The following is a 27,693-nucleotide window of genomic DNA, read 5'->3' as shown; positions in this document are numbered from 1 at the left end:
CCATCCGGCTTAACAGCTTGTGAATCTTTGATGATTAATTTGTATAATAATTTTTGTATGTGTGTTTATTATTGTTGAAAACGGTACGGGAATTACCAAACAGTTGATTTGCATATTCAATATAACAAGACATTTGATTGGTTTAATTTTTTACGTCATTATGTCAATGGTATTTCCCTTGTTTTGTTTTGGTCGGAGTATTTGTTGAGATATATCCAGAAATATCTCCGAAATCCGCTCAGCAACTGTTGTGAGTGGTTCAAATTTAAATAATTAGTCTATATTGAGGACAGCAAACTTGATATTCCAAGTATTCTAGAATGTATTCGTTTTCAGGAGCCCATCAAATATATGACTATAATATATTGGGAATCCTGATTTTTTTCCCGATTTCAATGTTTTGACGTCTTCCCTAATTTTAATGTTTGTAAACAGCATCATCATCTGTTTGAATCTTGTGCTCATCTGCTAAAAACTGTCGAGAACCAATTTAAACGTCCCTTTGAAGGCTTTCTCCGTTAGTGAAATAATGTAAACACAGGAAGAAATCCCCGTGTAGACGCTTTATATGCTGTGTGTAACTAGGCCAATAGCGGTTTTGGTTTCTTTCTCATAAGTATTCAGTCCAAAACTTTTGACGATTTCATAAGGTTTTGGGGATATGTTTTAACGATTTTAAGTTGTAACGAAACCTCAAAATTTAAATCCAGGCGTTAATTTCTCGTAAAATGTTGCTTAATGTTGAATTTAGCGCGACCGGAAATGACATAGAAATTGTTTTGGGTTGTTCCATTTTTCATGTTACATGGAAGTCAGTTTAAGTTTACACACATCTTTACATGTGAATAATAAGTTCTGTACCCAATCACATGCTCAATTTCGCTCAACATTGAATAAATATAGTGAATTAATACAAATCAACTTCATTGTTGGCAATTTGATGAAAACTTACGCTTATATGGGGTTTTATGTACAAATTTAGCCCTTGACGGTTTCCTATTTTGGGTTGGTCCAAATTTTGTGTTATATGCCAAATCGCAGCCATTTGTAAAATTGTGGTTTTCTGCGGCCTTTATTTCAAGGATTTTTCAGGATTAACTCGAAGGTGAGAATAAAAATTATACGCAGATGTTTCCTTTTCACACAGTTTATGTTTTTGCGATACCTTTTAATGTATTACTTGTGTGAAAGTCGCAAAATTGGTGTTGATCGAAGTGTGTATTGCGCCGGATTGCCATGTTTTCATTTGAAATTGAATATTCGCATGACATTGATCTGAATTTTGTAAAAGGATTTATATTTGTTGAAAAGTCAGACTGTTTTAAACAAATTTAAAGCGCCATATCAGTGGTGTAGAAATGTTTTGAAGTAGCAGGGAAGATCCCAAAAGAAGGCGGGGGGGGTGTAGTCTGGGTGTCCTTCCCCAGTTAGGGTCAAGGGGCCAATGTCCCTTGTGGGATTGAATTTAAGCCCTTTTTAACCAAAATTTCTAGTGTTGAACTGTTCTGGTGCATGTTTATTTTGTAACAAGGAAACAGGGAAATGTCTGTACTTGAATATGATACTGAATCTGAGAACTACCCCACTGATCTGAGTTTTACCCCACCCCGACCCCACCTCCACCCCGACCCCCGACCAGTGAGGGCCAACTAATAAACCAAATAACTGTCAAATTCAGATTCAGGATACTATTATAACATTCCAGACCACATGCCTTGCCATTTGCTAGCAATTCCTTCCTAATCGTATGTGTACCTTCTTCTCTACCACTTATATACTTTCAGCCACAGAATCTCGGTGATCCTCTGAAAATTAAACATCTAACTTCATTTTCTGTGGTTCTAGATATTTCACCTACAGCTAGCTAATTCCGTTTTAATAACAACCAAAAGAAATATCTGGACACTTTGTGACGTTTATTAAAAGCGTACGAAATTTCGCCAAAGGTATTATGTAAAATTCATCAAAATTTGTTTTTAGCAGTGACATCACCGCAAGCTTGTTTCATTTTGTTAAACATCCAGATAACGCGCGTATACAAAAAGGAATGTTGCGTAAATGGTAATAGGACTAACAGAAGGACAGACACGCTCATGTTGCAAACTTACTACGCTCTTTGGTGTCTGGAAAAAATATATTATTTTTTTCACCCTCCATTGCTTCGCTAATCATAAACTTCAAACATCCCCATGGGGGATGCGACTAATGAGGTCATGTATCGAGCCAATGATATTGTATTCGGAACGCTGGGAAACCCAAACCTAGAACTTGAAAACATCCCAGAGGGGGATGCGACTAATGACGTCACGGATCGAGCTAGTGGTGCATTGTAGTCCGAACGCGTGGAAACCAAAATAAACCATCAATCAGGGTTTTAAACTTATGTAGACATAAAACCATGACAAAAAATAACAGATTTTATTTTTGATGATGCGGGGATAAATAGCCGGGTGAAGATGCTAAAGTAACCGGGTTATATTACTGGCTTCCGGCCCATTTCTACACCCCTGCCATATCTTATTATGATCTAGTCCAAATTGTTTAGTATCAAAAGTGGGTAGTTATTCCTATCTCGATTCTGGGTTAAAGCATTTAACATTTAAAAAATATCATAAAAACAAGAAATATTACCAGATTATGTTATTTTATATTAGTTCCGTACACAAAAATGTTGTATCCTTCGAATAATTATGAGTTTGACGTGTTTTTTTCATTGCTTGCTGTCAAAACACATCGATATATACATGAAGGGCACCTGCAAGGCTTTCACGTCACAATTTTAAAACACTCGGAATATTTCGGCCATGGCCGAGTTGTTACGATTGTATTAACGAGGTCTATCTTGAAGCTAGTCTAAAATAATAGACATGTTATACGGGATTCTTCCAATCCCTAACGTCTAAACGGGAATGTGCAAAAAACAGGGGTGTTTTAAAAATATTGAAATTGTTTTAAGTGAAGTATTTTATGGTTGAAATTGATCATAAAGAGTTATATTCATATTTTACCATGTAAGTGAAATGTTATATTGCACTAAACAAGCATTTAATGCATTAAAACAAGTTGTTTACCTTTCCAATAAAACGAAAGTTGACTGACACAGAAAACAATTATGCGAAGGGGAACAACTCGATACAATCGTAATAACTCAGCCTCCTCTGACAAAGCTTAGAGATAGACCTCGTTATACAATCGTAACAACTTGGCCATGGCCGAGGTGTTCCGAGCGATTTAAAACTGTGCCCTAAAGCCTTGCAGGTGCCCTTCATGTATATATTGTTATGTTTTGACAGAATGAAATGAAGAAAAGCCGTCAAACTCATAATTATAAGTTGGATATTTATTTTTTGTGTACGCAACTAATATAAAATAACATTATCTGGTAATATTTCTTGTTTTTATTATATTTTATAGACACAATATGCTTTAACCCGGAATCCTGATCGGAACAACTACCCACTTTTGATACTAAACAATTTGTACGTGAAGGATTTGCCATATCAAAAAGCTAAAAAAAATCGTCAACGTACAATTATTTGGACTATCTCGAAGCTTGTCGGAGGAGGCCGAGTTGTTACGATTGAATCAAGTTGTTCCCCTTGGCATAATTGTTGTCTGTGTCAGTCAACTTTCGTTTTAAAATTCTATACAATATATATAATGACAGAAAAATGATAATACTTGCCAACTTTTTATTATTTTATGTTATTATTATGTTCTTAAAATAATGCACCAGTCAATTGTAACAACGTCCCTCCCAGGTCTGGGGGATAGTGGGGACTTCGACTTTCGATCCAGCAAGACTCGATTAAAATCTCCGCCCTGCGGGGACAAACTGCCGGTAAAATCCCCACCAAATGTCCCTGCACCCCAGGGACCCTAGGTAAGGAACATTCCCCGCTATTTTTGATGCGAAGACAACACCACCGCATTCACCCGGCCACCTAAAAGGTAAAAACACGGCCCATTTCCCCCGCTACCCCCGGTATACCCCTGGACCTGGGGGGGGGGGACGTGGTTACCATTGACCGGTGCATAAGTTTCAAATCTCTAAGAGTTTTTGACCCGCAAAACATCTTTTCATGTTAAAGAAAAAAATGGAAGCTGGGAAATAGACTTTACAGAAATATAGCGTCTATTGAGTTTGATCACTTACTGAAAATGTCAAAATCCTATCTGAAAAAAACAACAGATAAAACTTATTTGATCAAGATTTCATACATTCAGCAATTATGATGCATTGATGAGAAATTGTATGCATGACCAAGTAGAGCAATCACTGAGCCAAGAACTTGTTGATAAAACAATTGACTATTTTAAAGAGTTAAAATAAAGGGATTAAGCTATGTAAGGTGTTTACGGAGTCTGTATATATGATAATATTATGTTGAAAATACAGATGTTATTAATTGTAGAATTATATATATATTATATCCTTTGTAATTATTTACGAAGAAATTCCCAATTTTGCCAGAATTGATGCGAAAATTCCCAATCTCAAGGGTATAGGTCATTGTCCCAAAATAGCGAGAGAGAAAACCTGTCATAAAATACAATTAATTTGAGTATTTACATGTTGTCCAACGTAACATGAAAATGTCTTGCGTAGACTTTCAAGCCGTCAGACAAAATGTCCAGTATGCCCAAAAAGTTCTGGCATACACTGCAGTGGCAAGCTACAATTTCTGTGAATGAACAAAAAATCAATGTATTTCTTGTTAAAAGGGGCTGGAGACCAGATGGTCCAAAAATTTGCAAATACAGTATTTCCTCATAACAAACCTAGAATTGTCAACGCAAGCTACTAGGAGGCCGTAATGCATCACTTTACAGGGTAAAAATAATAGACTTAACAATCATGTTGCTGCGTCATCTGTTGTTACCCTGTTTAAAAAAGCGCATAATGGTTTCCCAGTTAAAATCATATTTGTTTATGATACACAGATGAATATACTGACGCTATTTTTAAACTTACCAGGATTTACGTGGTAGAAAACCATATATTTAATTTTGTATTGGAAAAATGCATAAAAACTGCAAATATGTTTTGACTGTTATTCCTGTCGGGAACTGACCAGGCAGATCGGCTATATTTGTATGACTCCAGACAGGCAGGATCTAGTCTAATGTGATGAGAAGTGACATTGTCTGTTTTCCTAGGTTTTGTCACGTATATCCTTGCTAGGATTGACATTGTCTGTTTTCCTAGGTTTTGTCACATATATCCTTGCTAGGATTGACATTGTCTGTTTTCCTAGGATTTGTCACATATATCCTTGCTAGGATCTAGACAACTTTTCTTTCGCAGTTAATCTCAAGGTTGCAAGATTGCAACTGTTTGACCTTTATTTGCTAAAAAATTATTAGTTCTCATGACATCTGTTTCCTGTTAGAACCTCAGATACATTCAACAAGCAATTCCTATATCCTATCTTCTGTATTTTTTCAGGTCATATTCTCTCCAAGCAGTGACCATGCGATAATATGATGCAGAGACCACATATCGAGGATGCAACAGGTCGCCGGATCATTCAAGGGGAAAGTCCGGCTCTCTTTCCTGCAGGCAGACTTGTTTCAGGTATAATGGCATTTTAATGTTATACTAAAAACCATTACATGTTTTCCACTATTTTGGGAATGATTGGGACAATTGCATCATTTTATGTGAATTCGGAATCCCTTTTCGAAATGAAAAAAGCTATAAAAATTGACAGAAACGAAAGAATGTGAAAAAGTTTTGTTATTTTAAGCATACACCACCTCTTACATACAAAACAGCTTGGGGTCCAGTTCTTTTAGTAAAAAACCCACAAAAAAGCACATTTATTTTTTGATTTTGATTTCGAAAAATCATTTTAAACATCAAGGTTTAATGAAAACTGCTGAAATGGTAATTTGCTTCCAACGTTGTTTTTTTGGACCTTTTTGCCAATGGGGCTAGAGCCCTTAAAATGTGAAAATATTGACAAAATGCTGAAAATTGTGAATTTACTGTAGCAGATTTCAAACAAAAAAGTCCCCTAAAAGATTTGATCGGGGTAAGGTTTGAATTTTTTTTAAGAGAACAAGACTGCATGTTAACATATCTGTACTTGTTGTATAATTTCTAAGACATAAAAAATAAAAAGCACAACAGAACATAAACACATTAATATCAAATTTGGCCCAATTTTCAGTCAGAAAATCACTCCAGTTGCAGTTGAAAACAACTTGCATCAAACAATATTTTTCTTCCCCCAGGGTCGGACCTGTCTACCAACCCAAGGTTTCCAGCAGCAGAGGCCATGACGGGCGGGCTGCAGTTTCCAGGAATGCAGGGTTTCCCGTAAGTCACTTGCTGATATTATGCTATTGGAGCGACAGTGATCTAGCCAGTATTTCTTCAGTAGTTGTTTAACATTGATGTAGATTGCTAGACAAAATCAGTCGAAACACAAAGTAGTAAACATTAAGAACATAAGCAATGAAATTAACTTTTAGCAAATTGTTTTATTTGTGTTTTTTTACATGGTAAAAATCACTGACATTTCCCAAAATGGAAAGGTTAGGCCTCTTTCCAGTTTTCGCTGAAAATGCCCTGTAAAAACATGAATAAACTTAAAAGCAGATATTGACAATGAGGAATGCTCTTAAAACATAAACATTTGTTGTAAATGTTAATGAACCGTATGCAAAAAAATATAAATTAATCCGTTTATTATGGATTTTTGGTAAAGGAATAATGATTATAATTTAAATACCATCCTATAGAGGCAGCCAAGCTGGACACCCCCACTCATCTCCCATCCAGCAGCTATCATCCGGGTTACCTGGAGCTGGGGGAGGATTACCCCACCCACCCACAGCACAGGTACAGAACTTTGCTTTGTCTAAAAAATAAGAATTTTGGATAAACATGCTCAATTTCCTATGTGCTTAGCACTTGATGTTTTAACACAACTTGCTTTTATACAATCCAGAAATTGAACAAGTCTGTTAAGCATTTCATCATTGCATAGCGGTTGTTCATGTTACAAGGTGAAACTGCAGTTTCTGAATAAAACTATGTACTTGTTTGTGTTTATAGGTACATGAATACATGTTACTATTTATAGGTATCTGAAGGTACATGAATACATGTTACTATTTATAGGTACATGCAGCCCAAGTCCAAGGTCAGCAGCAGCAGTTTCAGAGGTTAAAAGTCGAGGACGCTCTTTCCTACCTTGATCAGGTGAAACTGCAGTTCGGGAACCAGCCTCAAGTCTACAACGACTTCCTAGATATTATGAAGGAGTTTAAGTCGCAAACGTAAGTGGCTTAAATAAGAATTTTCAAGCGTTTTTTCAGCGTAAGTTATTTGGAATGTATGGGCTTTTTTAGCTTAACCAAAGGGTCAAAGGCTATGCTGACCTGTTCCCAATGAAAAGAATGATTTAAAATCACACAAAATACTCACTTTTGAGCACTTATAGTGAGCACGGCATGGTTCGGAACAAAAATCATTCACTCAAAGATGTGTTTTCAATGTAAGCTGCATGATGGTGTGTGTGAAGTAAAATTAATAACTCTATCTATTAATAACAGTATCTAGTTCAATAATGACATATCAGATTTTGAAGATTATTTACCCTTAAATGTACATGATTTTCAGAATCGACACCCCTGGTGTCATCAACAGAGTCTCAAACCTGTTCAAAGGCCACCCAGAGCTTATTGTGGGGTTCAACACATTTCTCCCGCCCGGCTACAAAATTGAGGTTCAAGCCAATGAGATCAACGTCCACCAGCCTGGTCAGCAGACCGTGTCAATATCGACGCTGAATCAGATGGCACAGGCCGCAGCAAACTCACAGCAACATGTACGTCAGGTTTTAGAAATGTTTTTTATGTCGATACACTGCTCAAAATTTATATAGGAGTACAATCTTCTCCAGAGGTTCTAAAATTCCAGAATTTGAGCCTCCAGGGGCACTTTCGAGATCGATTAAAAGAATTGTTGTGATGGCGCTGTCACTAGTTGTATGTTACCCGGTCAAGGTGTTTTGTAGGGCTTCACGGTGGTACCTGAAGTATACACATGCGCTCTTGAGATTGGAACAACTTGAGAGCAAACAAGAGTGTTTCTGTAGGGTCTTAGAGGTTACACTGTAGTAATAAAGGGTATTTAGGGCACTTCAGAATGTTCAGATTGCTAAAAAAAAATTTTCTTTGTAGCAAAAGCCCATACAGAGCCATGTATCAAACCAGCAGTCTCACACGAGTCAGCCCTCACAGCATGCCTACCATCAGCCTCCGCGGCCCGCACCTGACACTGCGGCACAACAGAACACCCAGCCCGGACAACAACCTGTGGAGTTCAACCATGCCATCAACTATGTGAACAAAATCAAGGTAGGCTGTTGAGATATAGCTTCATGAGAAAAAAAATACCATCAGCAAGTAGATACGATAAAAAAAGCCATTAAGTTGTGGTATGGTTTTTGATAAATGTTTTCTATACCAGGCATTACTTAACCAGATTTTATATGGGAGTTAAATGAGTTCAAGTATATCTTGAAGTTTGTGCTTTTGAATTTACTGTTTGTACTGTGTTCCAGAAAGGTTTTGAAAGCCAGTCTGTGATTTAAAAGTCATTTCTGGAGATAATTCACACATATCTGACAGATGGAACATAGAACTGTACAAATACTGACTGTACAATTATATATACTTGGCGTATTTGGAGATACTACACAGCGAACTGTAAAATTGTAATCTCGTTCTCTTGTAATCCAGAATCGTTTCCAAGGCCAGCCGGAGATATACAAGGCGTTTTTGGAGATACTACACACATATCAGAAGGAACAGAGAACCATTAAGGAGGGAGGAATGGTAAATTACTATTTAGCTTGTCAAGTAAACAAACTGTTGTGTCTTTCACCTTGTTATTGTTGTGGAATTAGAGGTCTCAGTGCTGGCCGTTCAATTAAGTTTCATGCTGGCTGTTCTATTATTTAATTAAGTTAACGGTTGTGGGTTTCAACTGGTTATTGTTGTTAAATTAGAATGAGGTCTTAGTACTGGTCGTTGTATAAGTTTCATGCTGGCTGTTCTTTTAAGTTTCATGCTGGCCATTCTATTAAGTTTCATGCTGGCCATTCTATTAAGTTTCATGCTGGCCATACTATTAAGTTTCATGCTGGCCATTCTATTAAGTTTCATGCTGGCCATTCTATTAGGTTTCATGCTGGCCATTCTATTAAGTTTCATGCTGGCCATTCTATTAAGTAAAATTGAAATATATATTCATCATGTAGGGGGAATTTGAGGGGAATGAAAGAGTCATCGAAACTGACCTTTGGATAAACATCTCGAATTCCTTTACTATTGCTAGGTATCAAAAAAACAAAATGCTGTATGAAATCCAGAATTTGAGGAAACCTGCAGAGCATTTTACCATTGAAGAGCTTGCGGGCTTGTTGTTATTGCGACCTCTGACCTCTTTAATTAATGTTGTATGTCTCTCTTTCTGCCACTTAAAGCTGCACTCTCACAGATTGAACGTTTGACAACTTTTTTATTTTTTGTCTTGGAACGAGCCAATTCTTGCGGAAATCCATTGAAACCAGTTAAATAAGACTGCTGACAAAAAATTAGATGGCAGATTTTTATATTTCATTTCAAAAATTGATGTTTTTTTATGCCTTTTTCTTAAACTGTTAATAACGCTTTAGGCCATAAAACATTAATTTTTGAATGGAAATATGAAAATCTACAATCTGATTTTTTGTCAGCAATCTTATATTATTGGTTGTAAAAAAAGTTGTAAAAATGGTAAATCTGTGGGAGTGCAGCTTTAATAGCATGCATACTGTATCTTGCTGTGAATTAGCCTTATATTTAAAGCAGATGTTCCTTTCCGCTGCATTCCAGGGCGTGTCCCACTTCCCATTCCAAGGGACAGGGGTACCGCCGGGACACAAGCCCCTGACTGAGGCAGAGGTTTACGCGCAGGTGGCCAAGCTTTTCCAGAACCAGGAAGATCTGCTTGCAGAGTTTGGACAGTTTTTGCCCGACGCGAATGGATCGTCAGCTTTCTCCGGATATGTGAGTACCTCAATTTACAAGTTAAGCTTTACCAACATACACTACACTTGTAGTCTGAATCCTTCTTGTCAACAATGTTTGGATCATTTGGAATGAATGAATAGTGATTGTGTCACCAGAATTAGGAACTTAAGCAATAACCTTTAGCGTTTGAAAATTGTAACAAAATAGTCAAGGTTAACTGTATCATAGCTACTTTTCTACCAATGTAACATAGCTGCTAACTTTATAATAAACACCAAAGCCAACTTTTGAAATTATTTATCAAAATATTTTTTCAGTCGCTGTTTGGAGAGTCAGTGCTAGGCGTTCGCAACGACCACTCCTCAACAGTAAAGAAACCAGGCTTCGGTAACAAGACTCCAGGATCTAAAAGCACCAACCAGCTCCGAAGGTCCATATCTTCCAGTGCCCAGCAGCCCATTATAAAGGTAGGACTGTTATAAATTGGAAATGGAATAAAGATGTCTGTGTTACCTATTGACTTACACAGTGTATGTGAGATACTTATTTACTTAGTTGGTACAGTGCTTCACCTGAGTCCATGGTTTAATGCTCTTCATTGTAAATGTCTATATGTTATGATGTTTGGCACCAAATGTGAAATTTTAAGGAGTTTGGTCAAGAGAGAAAATATTCACTTGTGGTTAACTTATTTTTCAAAATCCCTGTTGTAGCATGTTTTAAGGAGGAAGAAAAATGCAGGGAATTTTGTAATGATTAACCTTTTTGCACGTTTTTTTTTTTTTTAAGGAAAAGCTCAACATATTGCCATAGCCTTGGTGTTGTTGGCTCTAGCGACACTGTTTTGCAATTATTTTAGCTTTGGCCATAACTCAGTAATGTTCAAGTTATTCAAATGAAACTTTGTACAAATGTTGCTAGAGACAGACATACTTATATATCAAGTCCCAACAGTTGAACATTGGCTTACACTCCATGGCGCTCTTGTTAATGATTCTAAGCAAAATGTTTGCTTTTCTTCCTTACAGAAACCCAGGATCGGTACTTTGAAGGATGTATCACTGGCAGAGGCAGGAAAATGGGGCACGCTCAATGAATATGCTTTCTTTGACAAGGTGAGTTTCCAAAAAGGAGAAGTAATGGCTGAAATGATTTTATTTATGTCTCTTTATGATTTTTTAAAGTAACAATAAAACAGTAATTAAAACTGCTTTTTTCACTGGCTTATGGCCCTTTGATTGTATGTGTGTAAAAAGAGAGTCTTACACACACATCATTATAATTAACACAGATCTCATGATATGATTTACTTTCTGTTAAAGAACCTGGGCTCTTTATTTGTCAGGGGAGATAACTGGTGGTAAAATACTCCTTGACCTTAAACCTTATCTGGAGCTCTGTATAAAACAGTTTACATGAAACATGTGAACAAAAATTAATATTTCTTTTAAAAATGGGTTAATATACTCTATTTTGAAACCTTTCCTGGAGCTCTGGATACAATTTATATGAACCTAAGTATTAAATAATGAACATGTCTTATTTCCTTCAGGTCCGAAAGGCATTACGACACCAGGAAGTCTATGAGAACTTTCTCCGGTGTCTGGTGTTGTTCAATAACGAGGTCATATCTAGGGCTGAATTGGTGCAGCTTGTGCAGACATTTCTTGGGTAAGCTCTTATGCTGTCTCCCTAATAAATACTGATCATTGCTTACCATACCAAGAGAGGCGTGTGGCTGAATGTTATACCGAGAAATATAAATGTGCTTAGAATACTATTGAATCATTATCATTTAACTTATGTGATGTCTTAAGTAAGTAAAGTGTTCTTTAATAGAATTAAACCTTTGTTTATTTTATATATCTTTTGGGATATAATAATATGTATTGACAGTTATAAATCTCAACCTTTACCTTCACAGGAAATTCCCCGAGCTATTCAAATGGTTTAAAGATTTCCTGGGCTACAAGGAGTCCGGTGGGTCGGTGGAGGCAGTCCCTCAGGGGGCCTCTGGAAAGGAGAGGATCAGTGGAGACCTTGCCATGGAGATAGGTATTACATTGGTTGAAATTAACACAAGCCCTGCCCTGGTAAAATGTCTTACAAGCTTGCTCACATTCTGAGTTTTATATAGCAGAGCTTGTTCAAAAATTGATGCCAAGCAATAGTACAAGAATTTGGGCATGCTTATCCAAAAGTCTCATTTCGATTGTGGTAGTACATATTGTGAAAAAGAAATTTCCTTAAAGTATAAATTTCATGAAAAAAGTAATTTTTCCCAGGTTTTGCTGTCTGAAATGCTAATGTGTTTCAAATTTAACTTGTTTGTTTTTACGATCAAGAAAAATAAGGTATTGTCAGCGCATTGGTTTCGTTGGCCATAACTGTTAAAGATATTGTATGAAACTTGGTACAGATGTTACCAGAGACCATGTACATGTAAAGCAAGACTCATAACTATGGGTTAAATAATTGTCACATTACACCCTTTTTTGACTTAAATAACACAAATCATACGAATGAGTGTTGGTGTGTGCTCAGCAGTACGATTGTGTTCAGGTTATTGGACCTGACAAAGTGTTGTCTTCTGTTAAGATTAAAATTACATGAGCAATATTCCGATAATCTGTTTACATTCAACATTTGATTTATTGAACATTTTGCCTCCCATAGATTATGCGACGTGTAAGAAGTATGGTGCGAGTTACCGAGCTTTACCTAAATCATACATGCAGCCCAAGTGTTCAGGGCGGACCCCGCTATGTAGAGAGGTTGGTTGTCTGTTGTGAAGAATATGTAGGGTAATAAGTATACATTTGGATTTAAGGAAATGAAAATAGTTTTGTGAAATTATCAAGTTGTTATATTGTCCAGTGAGATACTTAAATAAGGAAAATGACTTGATTAGGAAGACACATTAAAGGTTTCATGAATAATATGCTGATATTTCAGTAAATGTATTCACGAGGCAAGAAGGGTTTGAAAGAAACATGTTTTAAAAGCTAATAGTCATGTCTGAAAATAGCTCATTGAGCTTATGTTTCTTGTTATCATATATACATTACTTTAAAATAAAGATTCCTGTACTTGTTCAGCCTGATTGTTCGTTTAAGTGTTCTATTTCTCGCGTCCCCAGGTGTTAAACGATACATGGGTGTCATTCCCCTCCTGGTCAGAGGATTCCACGTTCGTGACGTCACGGAAAACACAGTTTGAGGAGCACATCTACAGGTGTGAGGATGAAAGATTCGAGGTGAGATTAGGAGTATAAAAATTGCACTGTAGATACCCTAGGATAGATTCTCAAGAGAAAAATAAATAGAGATTGGGTAAAAGCCCTTACTACTATTTTTCAAAGCCTGATAGATTTGCAAAGAATGGCTTGTTGCTAAAAATTCTTATTTTACTATTTGAAACAAAAACAAAAGGATGTGCACAGGTGATATGAAATGTTTAAAACCAGAAGAGGAACAGGATAAAACAAAGAATTTTTTTTTTCTTTCAGCTGGATGTGGTAATCGAGACGAACCTGTCCACAATACGTGTTCTGGAGTCTGTACAGAAGAAACTCACCAGAATGGCTCCAGAAGATGCGGCGAAATTCAAACTCGATAATTGTCTTGGTGGGACATCCGAAGTGTTACATAGGAAAGCCATTCAGAGGTAAATACAGTAGGCTTACGATGTGTAAAACTTATTTAAAAAGTCTTTTTTTGTTTTTACCAACATATCTGTCTGTTAAAATAAGAATTGAAAGATCCTTTCTGGTCCTCGTGATGAAATCTACTCCAATCCATGAAAAATGATTAGTATTAGTAAATGGAAATGATTGAAAATAGGGGTCCAATTTGTGGTTTGTTTAGGTGTTCATCTCAAGATATTATAGCTGTCTTTATCATTCACCAACCTTAAATTGATTGGTGTAAATAAAACTTGTCAATGATAAGTACTGGTTCTCACCAAGTCTATATATATATAGGTAAATAGTTCTTAATGTTATGACGTATATAGTGATTTTCAAACTGTGTATATTTTAACACTACACAAGCTTTTAAGAGCTTATAAATGTCACATGTACATCATTGCAACTTATTTATGTCTAACCTTCAGGATTTCGAACTGTTCATAGTTTTATCACTATTAAAGATTTTCAGAGCCTATAATTGTCACATTATGTACATCATTGCGAGGTTAGATTCATCTTTACACCTTCATCTTTGACCATACTGCTTCTTTCGCAGGATATATGGTGACAAGGCTCCAGATATAGTCGACGGTCTCAAGAAAAACCCGGTTGTAGCTGTACCTCTTGTGCTCAGAAGGTGAATTTGGGATATTCTAACTTATTTGGAAAATAGTACGAGACATGATGAAGTAACAGTACGAGACATGATGAAGTAACAGTACGAGACATGATGAAGTAACAGTACGAGACATGATGAAGTAACAGTACGAGACATGATGAAGTAACAGTACGAGACATGATGAAGTAACAGTACGAGACATGATGAAGTAACAGTACGAGACATGATGAAGTAACAGTACGAGACATGATGAAATAGTGGTTGCCATTCAAGGTGTTCAAATAAGCAACACAATTATTATTAAAAAACATTTGAGAGACTTGGCACAGTTTGTTAAAGCATAATGATTAAATGTGAATCTGTCTGGCGATCCCATTTGCTGAGGCATAAGCCTACGCTTTAAAGGGAATAGAAGTCAAAATTTTTATTTAGAGTACAGGGATTGAATTTAATTTTTTTTTGATGCTCGCATTTTTTTGCGAGTGCTTAAATTTTCAACTCGCAAAACCAGACACTCGCTTGCTTTTTTTTAAGGCAAATCTTTGTGCTTGCTAGGCAAAATATATATTGTATGGAAATCAATGATTTAAGGTATAGTTTAATTGATTTTATGAATTATCATGTAATTTTACATTAAAGGATATCATCATAATTTTATATGTAATACTGACAGTACGTACTGAGGAAGTCTGGCCAAGCCAGTATATGGTCTGTGCAAAATATTTTGAAAATGTTCCTTTTGTCATCTGTGTTGATGGTCAATTTAATGTACAACTCCCTCTTCCACTTCGAAACAGTTTTAACGGACAGATTATTTCATTTTGGCTTCTTTTTGGGAACTGATTGATCATCGCCATCAGCCATCAGCGATTTTTAATCAACACGCTTAAAAAAAACTTATCTTTTTGCTTGTCATCATTATACAGACTGTGTCTCGATACGATTATTGCTAAATACCGCCGCCAAAAATGGAAATTAAAGACCAGTCTTCAAAACTGCATAGTAATGAGTATCTGCCACATAGTAACAAGTACCTGCCTGTGCGCATAACGTTAATCTACGTCATCAATTTCTGTATGTTTATCGGAAAACGAAAGTAGGCATCTCTAAAATTAATGTTTTACCTATTGTGCAGGAATTAATCCACGATTATGTTCATATCTCTTTCAAGGATTGCATATTTTCTGCAAATTTTGAACTCACAAATTTTTGCGAGTGTCTTTAAATTCAACTCCCATTTTCCAATTTTGGCTCGCATTTTGCCAGTGTGCGAGTGCTAATTTCGAGCCCTGGAGTAGGAATGTTTAAGTTAAAAGAAAAAATACACACTGCATCAATACCGGTAATGTTTTTTTTTGGTCATTTATTGTACATAGTAGTGATTAACAACTAGTGTTTCTTCTAGGATTGGCAAATTGCATGGTATGATGTTTCTATGAGGGATACATCCTTACAGCAGATATCTTAAACCAACTTCTATTCCCCAGATTAAAAGCAAAGGAAGAAGAATGGAGAGAAGCCCAGCGGAACTTCAATCGAATCTGGCGCGAACAGAACGAAAAATATTACCTGAAGTCGCTGGATCATCAGGGCATCAACTTCAAACAGAACGATATCAAGGCAATACGCTCCAAGGCACTATTGAATGAGATAGAGACCATTTATGATGAGGTGAGTTTGAAACAATAAAAATTTACGGGTTGAAAAATCACTTGTCAGGTCTCCGAAACGAAATCTTTCTTTTGTGTGTGATATTTTGGCAGTGAAATGCTTTGTCTTCCAATACCATACAACCACTGTTTAATTGTACGTGCTAATAGTTATATTGTGTAATCTCCCAAAACACAATGATAAAAAACTTATGTATTTGTCAGAAATCAGCTCTTTCAACTGATACAAGACCACCACTCTTTATATTTTGGGGTTAAACTTAAATTTTGGTACAGATCCACTCTTTCTGATAGAAATGGCCAACTGTAAAGATTTTTAGCAAAGTATAAGGATGATTCATGACTGTCCATAGTTGCCTTCACTATTAATCTGAATTAACTTGTGTTAACAAAATACCTGAACTGTTTAAGACAATTTTTTCAGCGACAGGATGTCTCCCCTGACGGCACACCAGACTCCACCACCAGCATCCCACATCTCAGTTTTGTGTACAAAGACAAGTCCATCATCGAAGATGCTGCATCACTCATTATACATCACATGAAACGACAGAGTAGTGAGTACTTGGGATATTACCTCCACTGAATGACAAACTGAACAATGCATGCAGAGATTTACTCGGCTAGGATAAATAGTGCACAGGGGGAAATAATGATATCAATTGGGGAAAACTAAAATAAAATTTATTCCAAGTCCCTTAATACAATCTATTATAGATCTGAAATAGTATGCAGGCATTTATTTCAAATATATTCTGGGGAGAAAATCTGTGTATTTTCTATTGTAAATTTTGTTTAACCCATATACAAGTATTGGACAGACTAGCGGAACCAATACACAAGTCCTGGGTAGGCCTGCTGATAGCATTTAAAGCTATGTCTTCAAACCAAACAGAAATTGCAATTGAACGCATTTTTAAAATACAGTTCAGAACAGGTTGAACCATGACACAATTTCGCTAATTTTAACGGTAAAGATATTTTAAATGAACACATTTCTATATACAGTTTACAACCAGGTGAATATTTTCATTCCTGCAGGTATCCATAAGGAGGACAAACAAAAGATTAAACTCCTGCTGAAGCATTTCATTCCCGACCTGTTCTATACCCCGCGTCAAGATCTCAGTGACGATGAAATGGACAAAGATGACGGTGAGTTTGAATGAAGTTATGCTTTTTCTTATCACATGTCTTTGCTTGTTTTGAGTATAAACCAACCACTACTTGTTACTGATTTCTTGTACTACACTTATGTATGAAACTTGCCATCGACTCCATTTGTACTACAAATTTAGCATTTAATTTTTGCCCCCCCCCCCCCCCCCCCCAAAAAAAAACAAACAAACAAAACAACAACAAACCAACAGCTGCCTCCAGGTCTATCACATCCCTAAAAATGTATCCCTCATACCATCTAACAGATGAGATGGACACTGATGAAGGTGGTACCGATCGGGAGAAGGAGCGCTCTGACAGTGAGCGATCAGAGAGGAAACGAGGGAGTGACTCAGACACAGGTCCAGGGGTGCGGGTGAAAACAGAGAAAACTGACAGTGTTCCAGGTAACTTCTATTACCCTTTTGAGGTCCAAATAAGCAAAAAAGACACCCACCCATATACTATTCAATTAATTGCTTTCCCCCCCGGGGGTTATATGTTTTACTGGAATAGCCCTTAATATTTTCAGTACAATTTAACATAATTATGGTTGTGACAACATGATGTAGAAAGGATGGGAGTTGGTTTAGATGCAGGTGAATACCATGAAAACGTGACAGGGCAGGGATTGGGAATGTCTTATTTCTGAAAATCGACTCTGTGAAACGAAAGGGCACAGCAGGGTGTAGTAAAAAGAAGGGTGCTGGAAAAGAGCATCAGGGTGCCCCACTCTGCTATTAAGGCCTATCTGGAGAACAATAATGGCTAGAACCTAGAAAAGAAAAACAACAAGGTCACAACTGAAATTACAGCAGTGATCTGAACACATTATTGATAACATCCTTTAAAATATTCCATATTATTTCAGAGCCGAAATCATCACCGGAAGTCAATAAAGACAAGAAAGAAGCCGCAACTGATGTTAAAGAAGAGAAGATGGATGTGGAGGATGATGAGTGTAAAGTTGAGGTGAAGACTGAGGAGACGCAGGAGGAACAGGACGATGATGATCTAGCCGATGTAAGTGATTGGATTGTATTGGAAAGCGTGTATGGGAGCTAAATTCAATATAAACTTGATAATTGTGTCAAAACTTTAATAATTTTAATAATTATAGTTTTGTACTGGATTTTTTTTATTGCTGACCATGTTGTTGTTGTTTGTTTTTGTTTTGTTTTTTCAAACATGATGAATAATATTCCTCAGGGACCTCCCTCAATAAATTCTTCCTTCCGATCCAAATATTTTCAGGCCGTAACCAGAAACAAACCTTTTTTAAGGTAATTAGATGAATTTGCGTTGATCTGGTTTTGGTTATGTGGAGAGATCTTGTTTATGGAGTGTTGAGGGAGAAGACGTGTATTCAGTGTGATGGATGATAATGCTTTACTGAATCTTCTATCTGTTTCAGGACGATCTCTACTCACTATTTTTTGTGAACAACAACTGGTACCTGTTTTTCCGGCTACACCAAGTGTTGTGTGAGCGTCTCTATACAATATTCCTTCACTCACAAAAAGTGGCAGAGGAGGAAGCGCAATGTCGGAAAGATCGGAAGGAATCTACAGCAGTAGCTTTGAGGCTTAAAGCCCCAAGTAAGTGGAATTATCTTCCTAATAGAACAGCAACTGATTGAGTGGTTAAATTGTGCCGGAAACTGCCATCCATTTTTTCTGAGCCTAAAACCGATGTTTAAACTGAAATTTAAACTGAAATATGGTTCCATTTTGTTTTTGACTCAAGTCCTTTATTATGATGTATCTACATCAAAATTCAGTATTCACTCTATTAAGCTTCTTGCTCTTTATGTCCCCACAATTATGGTGCTGGGTGGGGGATTATGGCCCTTGAATTAGCAAAAATGGCATTTCTAGACTTTTCAATCATAACTCCAAGCCTATTTCACCTAGAGTCATGAAACTTGGAGGTATGTTGTGTATCATTATTTCTAATGGGTGTACAGTCACCAGATTTAACAATTATTTTGGATGAACAAGTCAAAACTCTTACATGTGATCTATCCTATCATACTATCTGCAGTAAAATTTGGTACAGTGGAAACTCACTAAACCGGATCTCAACAAAACCGGAATCCTCGGGATACCAGACATTTTTCAGAGTCCCGGTTTTCTCCTATTTTCAATGTAAAATATCCCTAGAAAACCGGAATTCCGGATACCGGACAAAAAATTTAGAAAATTCGTTAGTTGTCAACGTAATTTTTTCTCACAAAACCTGACGTATATTTGTTAAAACATGTCAAAATGATTTTGTGTATTAGGAATTCCCGAATCGCGTGTCACTTTGTTTTTTCAGCCGGTGCGTTGTAAAATATTGCACTTGTGATGTTGTGATTCGATAATTGATAATGATGATTGCGCTGTGGATTGACTGCCCCGCCATAATCAAACGATAATCAAACTTGTGAAAAGAAAATTGATTGAAACATGAATTTGCTTGTTGCAGAAAAAAAAGAACTAGAAACGATTAAGAAGTGATCATTTTGGAGGGTTGTTTTATCTAAAGACTTCTATGATTGAATCAAATTAGAGCGGTGCGTTAATTAAACTTTCAAACATACTTAACAAGCATTAAATTACGCCAGTTGTTTTATTTTAAGACTTGGAAAAAAAAGATGATTATAAAAACACAGAAATGTTTAATTATGTTTATCACTTTTGCATGTGCTTTAATCATGTCTTAACCTCCGTCTAAACGTCGAAGAATTGAACTGTACCTAGAGGACAAAATGAATATTTTGAGTAAACTTACTCCGTACATCAAATCCTCACTAAACCGGAATTTTTGCCCAGTCCGGACCTAGTCCGGTTTAGTGAGTTTCCACAGTAGTTTAAACAGTTTCTCTCTAATTCTCGCCAGGTGAAATCGAGCCGGACGAATATTTCCCATACTTCCTGGACATGATTAAGAATGTTCTTGATGGGAATCTGGAGAGTTCCAGCTTCGAGGATCAACTGAGGGAGATGTATGGAATCCACGCATACATTGCCTTCACCATGGATAAACTGGTCCAGAATATTGTACGACAGGTATGCACATTATATGTTAATAATTTTGTATCTGGCCAAGACGGGATCCACCTACTGGTATATATAACATTCACCATGTTATACTGTGTCAAAATATTGTTTCGACAGGTATGGACAATATATGGGGATGATTTTGTACATGACCTAGACTAGATCCACTTATGTATAGCATTCATCGTTGATATACTGTGTCAGAATATTGTACGACTGATATTTGTCGTATGCCGTTTTCAACCTGTTAGTTAGAGAAATAAGTCTAGGTCAGTGGTCGAGGCTAGCAGAACCTGACAAGCTCTGCACTAGTAAAATGGTTGTTGAAAATCTCAATAATTAAATATCGGGGCTGGTTGCATTTTATTAAACCCACTAGTAACAGGCTTGTCGAAATACGGTAGTCATTGTTTTTTTATGAGTTTAAGTATTTAATATTGCTAATGTTAGGGCAGTGAATGTCTGATAGTGCCCTGTTTTGTATTCACTGCTTATTCGTATTTTTATTCTGCTTGGTCACAACTACAAAACTGTATAAACAGTTTTAAATAGAGGTAAAACCACATGTTGCAGGTGTATACTTCAGGAATAATCCTGAACTGAGGATTGAGAGCTTTTAACTTCCGACTTTTGTACAGCTTTAAAGATTGTTTTTTTGCACGAATGTTTGTTTTTTTGCTCAAACATCAAAAACAGTAGTAAGTACCTTAAATAAATTATAATACAATTCCAAAACGGATCACAGCCCACCTGGTAAGCAAGAATCCGTGCTTCTCAAAAGACCTGTTATTTTTCAGGATTAACAATTATCAACTTATGTCACCAAGGACAGTTTATTGTGTAATACCCTTCACCCTTGCTGTAATTTCATTATATAATTCTGCCCCTAGACTCATGTCTGATTGACAACATCAGATAATCTTCTAATATGCTTGCATGCAATGCTCTTGTAATCTATGAATATGTGTTCTTATTATGAAAACATTATTTCAGCTGCAGCACATAGTCGCCGAGGACAACTGTATCAAAGTGAATGAGATATTTAATGAGGAGCGTAGAAACAAGGCTACGGGGGGACGTATAGCAACTATCCATCAACGACAACCATACGAGTGCTTGTACCAGAAACGTGCAGAACAACTGCTGGCGGAAGAGAACTGCTTTAAGATTATTATTGTAAGTCATCTGAAATTTTTTTTTATATAATAGATTTATTAGGTTTAATGCGTGAAGTACCAAGTGCCATTAAAATATAGAAGGTTTTGGGACCTCATGGCATTATCTCCACATATTTTGTTGATTTAGCCAGGTTTATGTTATGAATTTCATAGAAAATGATTGAAATTTGAAGTAGTATTAGGATTCAACTACTTACTACAAGTTTTTTTTAAGTCTTTTTGAATCCATAATAATATTTTAAGTTTTAATGAGAACAAAGGAAATATTTGATTATCTTACGCATTTAATTCTATGAAGGCAGGATGGTGCACATCCTGGTCGCCATGAGGGCAGAAGGGTGCTATCAAAATAGACAGGGTGGAGCACCCTCCCATAACCCTCTAGCTAAAACTCTATCTAATGATATATAATTCCAGTTTTGTATGCTTCTATTTACAATTAACAGATTAATAATGCTTGAATGCATTAAATGTTGTAAATGCTTACTGGCAACCAAAAAAATAATTTTATTTACCAAGAGTTGCTTTATTTTTGAAGTATTTTTAGGAAATGTAATAAGGACCGTGGATGTTTACACATGCTCTTTTTCAGTACAAAAAGGAATGCCGACTGACCATAGAGTTACTGGACACCGAACACGAACCCGCTGAAGATCCAGTAGAAGTGGAACGATGGAGCGAATATGTTGAGAAATATGTGAACAACGACGATACAGCTGCTGATGATCTTAAAGATATGCTTAACAGGAAACCAGTCTTCCTTAAGAGGTTGGTTAAAGCTTTTTATCTTTGTATGATAAAAATATCAAGTTTTGAGTATACTTAGCTAAATTGATAAGTAGAGTGAATATTTTTAGAAATATTTAAACGATATTTAACAATACTGTTGTTGAAGATCTTGAAGCTTATGTTGAGCAGGAAACTTGTCTTCCTTAAAAGATTGCTTAAAGATGTCTGCTTTTGATATAAATAGGAGAGTAAGATCTAGTTTAAGTTAGTGCGAATTGGTCAAGAAGTATGTGAGCAATGATCATACCTCTGTTAAACAGGAAACCAAGGTTTGTACGAAGGTTTAATGTACCACATCTTACTGTAGCTGCTGGTAATACACTGAGATAGATAATTCGCAGGAAAAATATAGTTAGAAAAGTCAGGTAAAAACTATTACTGGTTAATAGAGCGGGAAAAATGAAACTTACTGTAACAATTTATTTGAAATCGATTAATATTCATAATCTTTTGTATGCAGGCAAATCATTTTAATCATATTCAGGGGAAATTAGATGCGTTGTAAAATTCTTTGTATATATCTATACCATGTCATTCGTGTGTTAGGCGGGCCAAACAGCTGTATACATGTAGAGAAATATGTTAAAAACAATGACGCTGCATCTTGTGCTTTATATGTTAACAAACTATCAACCTCTTAACAAACTGACTGCTATGTGCATTGCACACAAAAGATACGCTTTCTTTATATGTAAGTAAGAAGGGAGATTTCACTTTCTGCCAATAGTGAAGTAGTTCTGTTAGCATTGATTTACAAGTTGTGCAATTGTCTGGTTTTCAGGAACGTGCGACAAGTCCGGCAGAAAAATCGTGAACAGCAGATTTTGGATGAAGAGAGTGCGAAGGACAAAGAAACTGCAGACGATGATCGGCATTCCAATAAATCCGTTCAGGACAAAAACGCAGGCAAGTCTGCAGATCAGGTGAAAGATGCTGACTCCGAGGCAGATAAAAGTGCCGACAAAAATGCAGACAATGAAAAAATGGACACGGATGAAATGGAAGGTGGGAATGATAATACTGAAAAGCAGGACAAAGACGATGCTGATGAGGAGGATGAGGATAATAACAATGAGGATGAGGATGAGAAAGAGGAGAAACCCAGTGGGAATGTGGATATTATTGACAACACAGAGTGTAAATTTAATGTGAACTCTTTCAAGCTGGTGTATGTAATCAACAGTGAGAGCTACTTGTACAAGAGAATGGCGCTGAATAGAGCAAGGGAGGTAAGAAATGTTTTTTTATGCTTTCACATTTTTTCTTCTTGTATGGGAAAATACAGTTTGGTAATTTGCACATGGAAAATATTATCAAAAATTGCCAATTCTGTGAAAGACGACACTAAATAATTGTTGAGTTATGTCCCTTATTTGAATGGAAAAAAACAACATTACTGGCTCCATAACGCTCTCGTTTTTATTCCCTGCTTAATTCCTTGTGTGTATATTTTCAGTCACATCGGAGGGTATCATTAAAACTGCATCACAAGTTCAGTGAGTGGGTGGAGAAATGGCGAAAAGGTGAGATATGATGGATTATATTTCGGTATCTATAACATGCACTTGGTCAGGTTTACTCGAGATAAAACCATTGAGTACCGTCTAGGCATCCCAGACCATTCCCAGTGGCAACATTCTTTAAAATCATGCAGAAATCCAGATGTTCACATGTTGTTCATGGAATTTTCATTTCCAATGCAAGGATTTTAGCAGTGATTTTCCCCAAATGAAGTTTCAAATATTTGTTCCAAAAAGGCCTACTAGTTTAATATCAAGGGTGCTGTTAATATTGGAATTAATGATTGCCAAGGCCTAAAAAAAAAATTGTTTGGTTAGGGTTACATCCTTTTCAAAAATAGGTAGGGTAGGTAGGCTTTTTATTTTTTTATTTTTTTATTTTTTATTAGGCTTTATATAAGAATGTCATTTTCATCATTGGAGAATGGTGTTAAAGTTATCTTCTATATAAGCAATTAAGGTTTTAAACTACATTTTGAAAAGCAAAAAAAAAAAGAAATTTTTTTTTTTTAGTTTTTTTTTTAGTTTTTCATTTTTTTTTTCAAACTGACTATAAAAACGTTAGGGTCGGCGCCTATTCCGTAGGTAGGGTCGGGTAACCCGAACCAAATGTATTTTTATTTAGGCCCAAGTAGCTATATTTTTGAAAAATGGAAGTTTTCAGTAGAATATGGGTTTTCATTCATGTATTCTTTATCTTATCCATATACAGTGGAAACTCACTAAACCGGATCTCCACAAAACCGGAATCCTCGGGATACCGGACTTTTTTCAGAGTCCCGATTTTCCCCTTCTATTTTCAATGTAAAATAATCCCTACAAACCGGAACCTCGGAATTCCGCATACCGGACAAAAAATCGAGAAAATTTGTTAGTTGTCAACGTAATTTTACCTCATAAACCGGACGTATATTTGTTCAAACATGTCAAAATGATTTTGTGTGTTAGGAATTCGCGAATCGCGTGTCACTTTGTCACTGTTTTGACAGCCGGTGCGTCGTTAAATATAGCACCTTTGATGTTGTGTTAACTCGATAATCGATAATGATGATTGCGCTGTGGACTGACTGCCGCGCGATAAACAAACTTGTGAAAAGAAAAATTGATTGTTGTTTGTTGCAAAAAAATAAAGAACTAGAAACGGTTATTAAGTGATCATTTTGGAGGGTTGTTTTATCTAAAGACTTCTATGATTGAATCAAATTAGAGCGGTGCGTTAATAAAACTATCAAACATACTTAACAAGCATTAAATTACGCGAGTTGTTTTATTTTTAAGACTCGGAATAAAAGATGATTATAAAAATCTGTAATGTTACAAACACATGCACATTGATATATTAATGAATATACATGTATATTCCATGCATTATTTCAAGTTACTTGAAATTGAAAAAGTTACATTGTTGATGTAAAATAAATGTTATCTATATGTGTTTTTATTTTATTCCAGTTTTCAACTTGCCTTTAAAGGTTAACTAAGTGAATATTTTGAGTAAACTTACTCCGTATATCAAATCCTCACTAAACCGGAATCCTCCCTAAACCGGAAATTTTGCTCAGTCCGGACCTTGTCCGATTTAGAGAGTTTCCACTGTACATATAAAAATGAAGCTTGTCAACTTGGAATTTATTTCATTATTAATGAAACCTTTCAATCATGGTTTACATCTTTATGTAATAGTTCCTGCACCCAAAACCTGAGTTATTACATTATGACAGTATGGTTTCAAACATGAGGGTTGTGGGTGACTTCACTGTTATGTACCATATTGTCATGGACAATGTTCACAACTACAGTGCGATGTTATTGAACACTCAAGTTATTAAAATGGTTAAGTTCCGCCTTCTAGTTGCCACTCTAATATTAGAGTAAATTTATAGACTTTTAAGTAAAGAAACAACTCTCAAACATGGTAAAATCATTGTCGTGACTTCAATAACTAACAGGTAAAATGAAGTTTATAGTAAATTAATGCTGGTCACCTACTTTAAAGAAATACTTTCTTTTTTTTCAGGCCATGTGACTAAAGATCAGGAAAGTCGATGTACTAAATGGCTGCTAGGCGAGACGGGGGACAACCGACCAAATGTCACAACAAAAGTGGAAATTGACAAACCTGATAAGTCGCCGTATTATCAGTACGCGAAATATCGAGTGAAATTTTTGAAAGACATTGAAAATGATTTGGAATAGAAGCCTGGGTACCTTTAGATTGTGAAGTCTTGGCAATTAATTAATCAGTACATGAAATATAAGGTGAAGTTTTTAAAGGACCCACAAAATAGCTTGGAATAGAAATGAAATTATGTGATTTTTTTTTTTTTCAACTAAAATGGATTTTGAGGCTTAAAGTCTTGATTTATGTTTTTTTTCTGGGTTCCAAAAAATAAATGGGCTTTGTTGTGGTAGTGCCTATTTAGAGGTTTGTTACGAGGGTAGTTTTACATGCGTTAGTTTATGTTCTTTGAAACTATGAAAAAATAAGAATTGTTCTTATTTTTTCATAGTTTATAAAAGTGATGGCTAGATATTTTGAACTCTTACATTCTAGGGCTCTGTTTTAACGAAAGAAAAAATATTGTAAAACGAATGTACAGACTTGTAAGGCAGCTGACTGTTTGAGTTGTTACTATAAATTATAAAAAGTTGAATTTCTCTGCCACTTTCTGGCACATACCCCACAAATTGTGTACAACCTAAATATCAACATGATTATACACTCCAACGCACATGGTACAGAAGATAGAAAAATGGGCTCTCATGTGCTTATCAAATATTGCTCTTTTGTATGAAAAAGCCCGAAATCTTATTGCTTGGCATCAAATTTTTTAAAAAGCCCTGCTATATAATATTCAGAATTTGAGCAAGTCCGGTAAGCATTTTACCAGTGTAGGGCTTGTGCTAATTTTGATCACTGTTGTTAGTACAGTACAGCTTTTAACTTCTGTCTTGTTAAGCTGTATCAAATGGAAAAGAGGAACAGTACTGAATTTTACTGAAGTAAATATGCTAAGATACTCATAGATTTTGCACAGGGGAAAAATTGTGGGGAAAATAATGTAAAATTTTATTTATCAAAACCTTGAATCCTAAAATATCCTAATCCTGCAAAGGATAATTTTGAATATATTACGTGGAAAATGATGATATACTACACAGTGAAATAGTACAAAGTACGGATTAGTGGTTCAGTGTACCGAAATTATGTAGATTTGTGGAGTTAAGTTATATTGACATTTTTTGTACAGTAGTGTAGACATTGCCATGGTTGATGTCATTTACGAATGGATTAAGAAGAAATGAAATTGTAATATACTGCCTGTCAAAATGTTTTTAAAATTGTCGTTGAAGAATTATGACCATATCTTTAAATGGAGGAATGATAGCAAAACGGTTCTATCTGTGTGATTATTCTACGTCTCATAGAACCTTAATGCTCTTATCCCCAAGATTGTACATGTATGTGTTTTGTTTATGAAACTTTATTGATCATAGATATATGACATTTTTTGTCATTTTTTCATACCATAATTCATGTATATCGTGATCATTTCAAAATTCATGTATTTTGTAATAAAACTATTATGTAAACATTAAACATGTACATATATCTCCACACCTTTATAATTCCATCTTCGATCATTGTTTACAATATCACTACATCATCATGGAATAAACATGAAACACTATTATTGACTTCTTATTTCTTCCACCGTCTGTTGATAATTCACATGGGAAAGCCTATAACAAGGGTTAGTTTCCAAAACATGTAAATTCATATCATCTTGGTTTGGAATAGTGTAGGTTCTTTATTTTCCTGAACAAGCTTTTAACGCTAGTTATGGCCAGTATATCTCGGCCAAGTTTGATTACAAGCCTCAGATGCAAGTTGGATAACAACAACCTTAGAAGCTAGTTATGGCCTGTTTAACTTGACCAAGTTAGATCAGCAACAAGCTTCGGATGCTAAAGCAACAAGCTTCGGATGCTAG

At 35.9% G+C, this 27,693-nt stretch overlaps 1 protein-coding gene across 3 annotated transcripts; it reads left to right on the top strand.

The window, feature by feature from the left end:
* Positions 1-161: 161 nt before the first annotated feature.
* Positions 162-27,390, top strand: LOC128222077 (paired amphipathic helix protein Sin3a-like). 3 transcript variants are annotated; one of them, XM_052930876.1, is made up of 29 exons: positions 162-250; positions 5,450-5,578; positions 6,241-6,325; positions 6,751-6,850; positions 7,133-7,290; positions 7,634-7,841; positions 8,197-8,373; positions 8,758-8,853; positions 9,871-10,068; positions 10,350-10,499; positions 11,061-11,147; positions 11,585-11,703; positions 11,957-12,087; positions 12,709-12,806; positions 13,172-13,288; positions 13,541-13,698; positions 14,277-14,357; positions 15,827-16,010; positions 16,434-16,566; positions 17,051-17,164; positions 17,434-17,574; positions 18,039-18,190; positions 18,582-18,765; positions 20,051-20,220; positions 21,205-21,387; positions 21,982-22,157; positions 22,960-23,407; positions 23,635-23,701; positions 25,716-27,390. In XM_052930876.1, exons 2-29 carry the CDS (start codon positions 5,485-5,487, stop codon positions 25,892-25,894), a joined length of 4,188 nt encoding a protein of 1,395 aa, XP_052786836.1. In that variant the 5' UTR covers positions 162-250; positions 5,450-5,484; the 3' UTR covers positions 25,895-27,390. The 3 variants fall into 3 exon arrangements, with proteins under 3 accessions (XP_052786836.1, XP_052786837.1, XP_052786835.1); XM_052930877.1 differs by lacking the exon at positions 162-250 and adding an exon at positions 973-1,105 and having other exon boundaries at positions 9,895-10,068; XM_052930875.1 differs by lacking the exon at positions 162-250 and adding an exon at positions 973-1,105.
* Positions 27,391-27,693: the final 303 nt, after the last annotated feature.

The sequence above is a fragment of the Mya arenaria genome, chromosome 16 (assembly GCF_026914265.1).
Source record: "Mya arenaria isolate MELC-2E11 chromosome 16, ASM2691426v1".
In the NCBI taxonomy this organism is placed as follows: Eukaryota; Metazoa; Mollusca; class Bivalvia; order Myida; family Myidae; genus Mya; species Mya arenaria.
The sequence above is the reverse complement of the archived record's forward strand: the minus strand, read 5'-3'. Positions and strand labels throughout refer to the sequence as shown.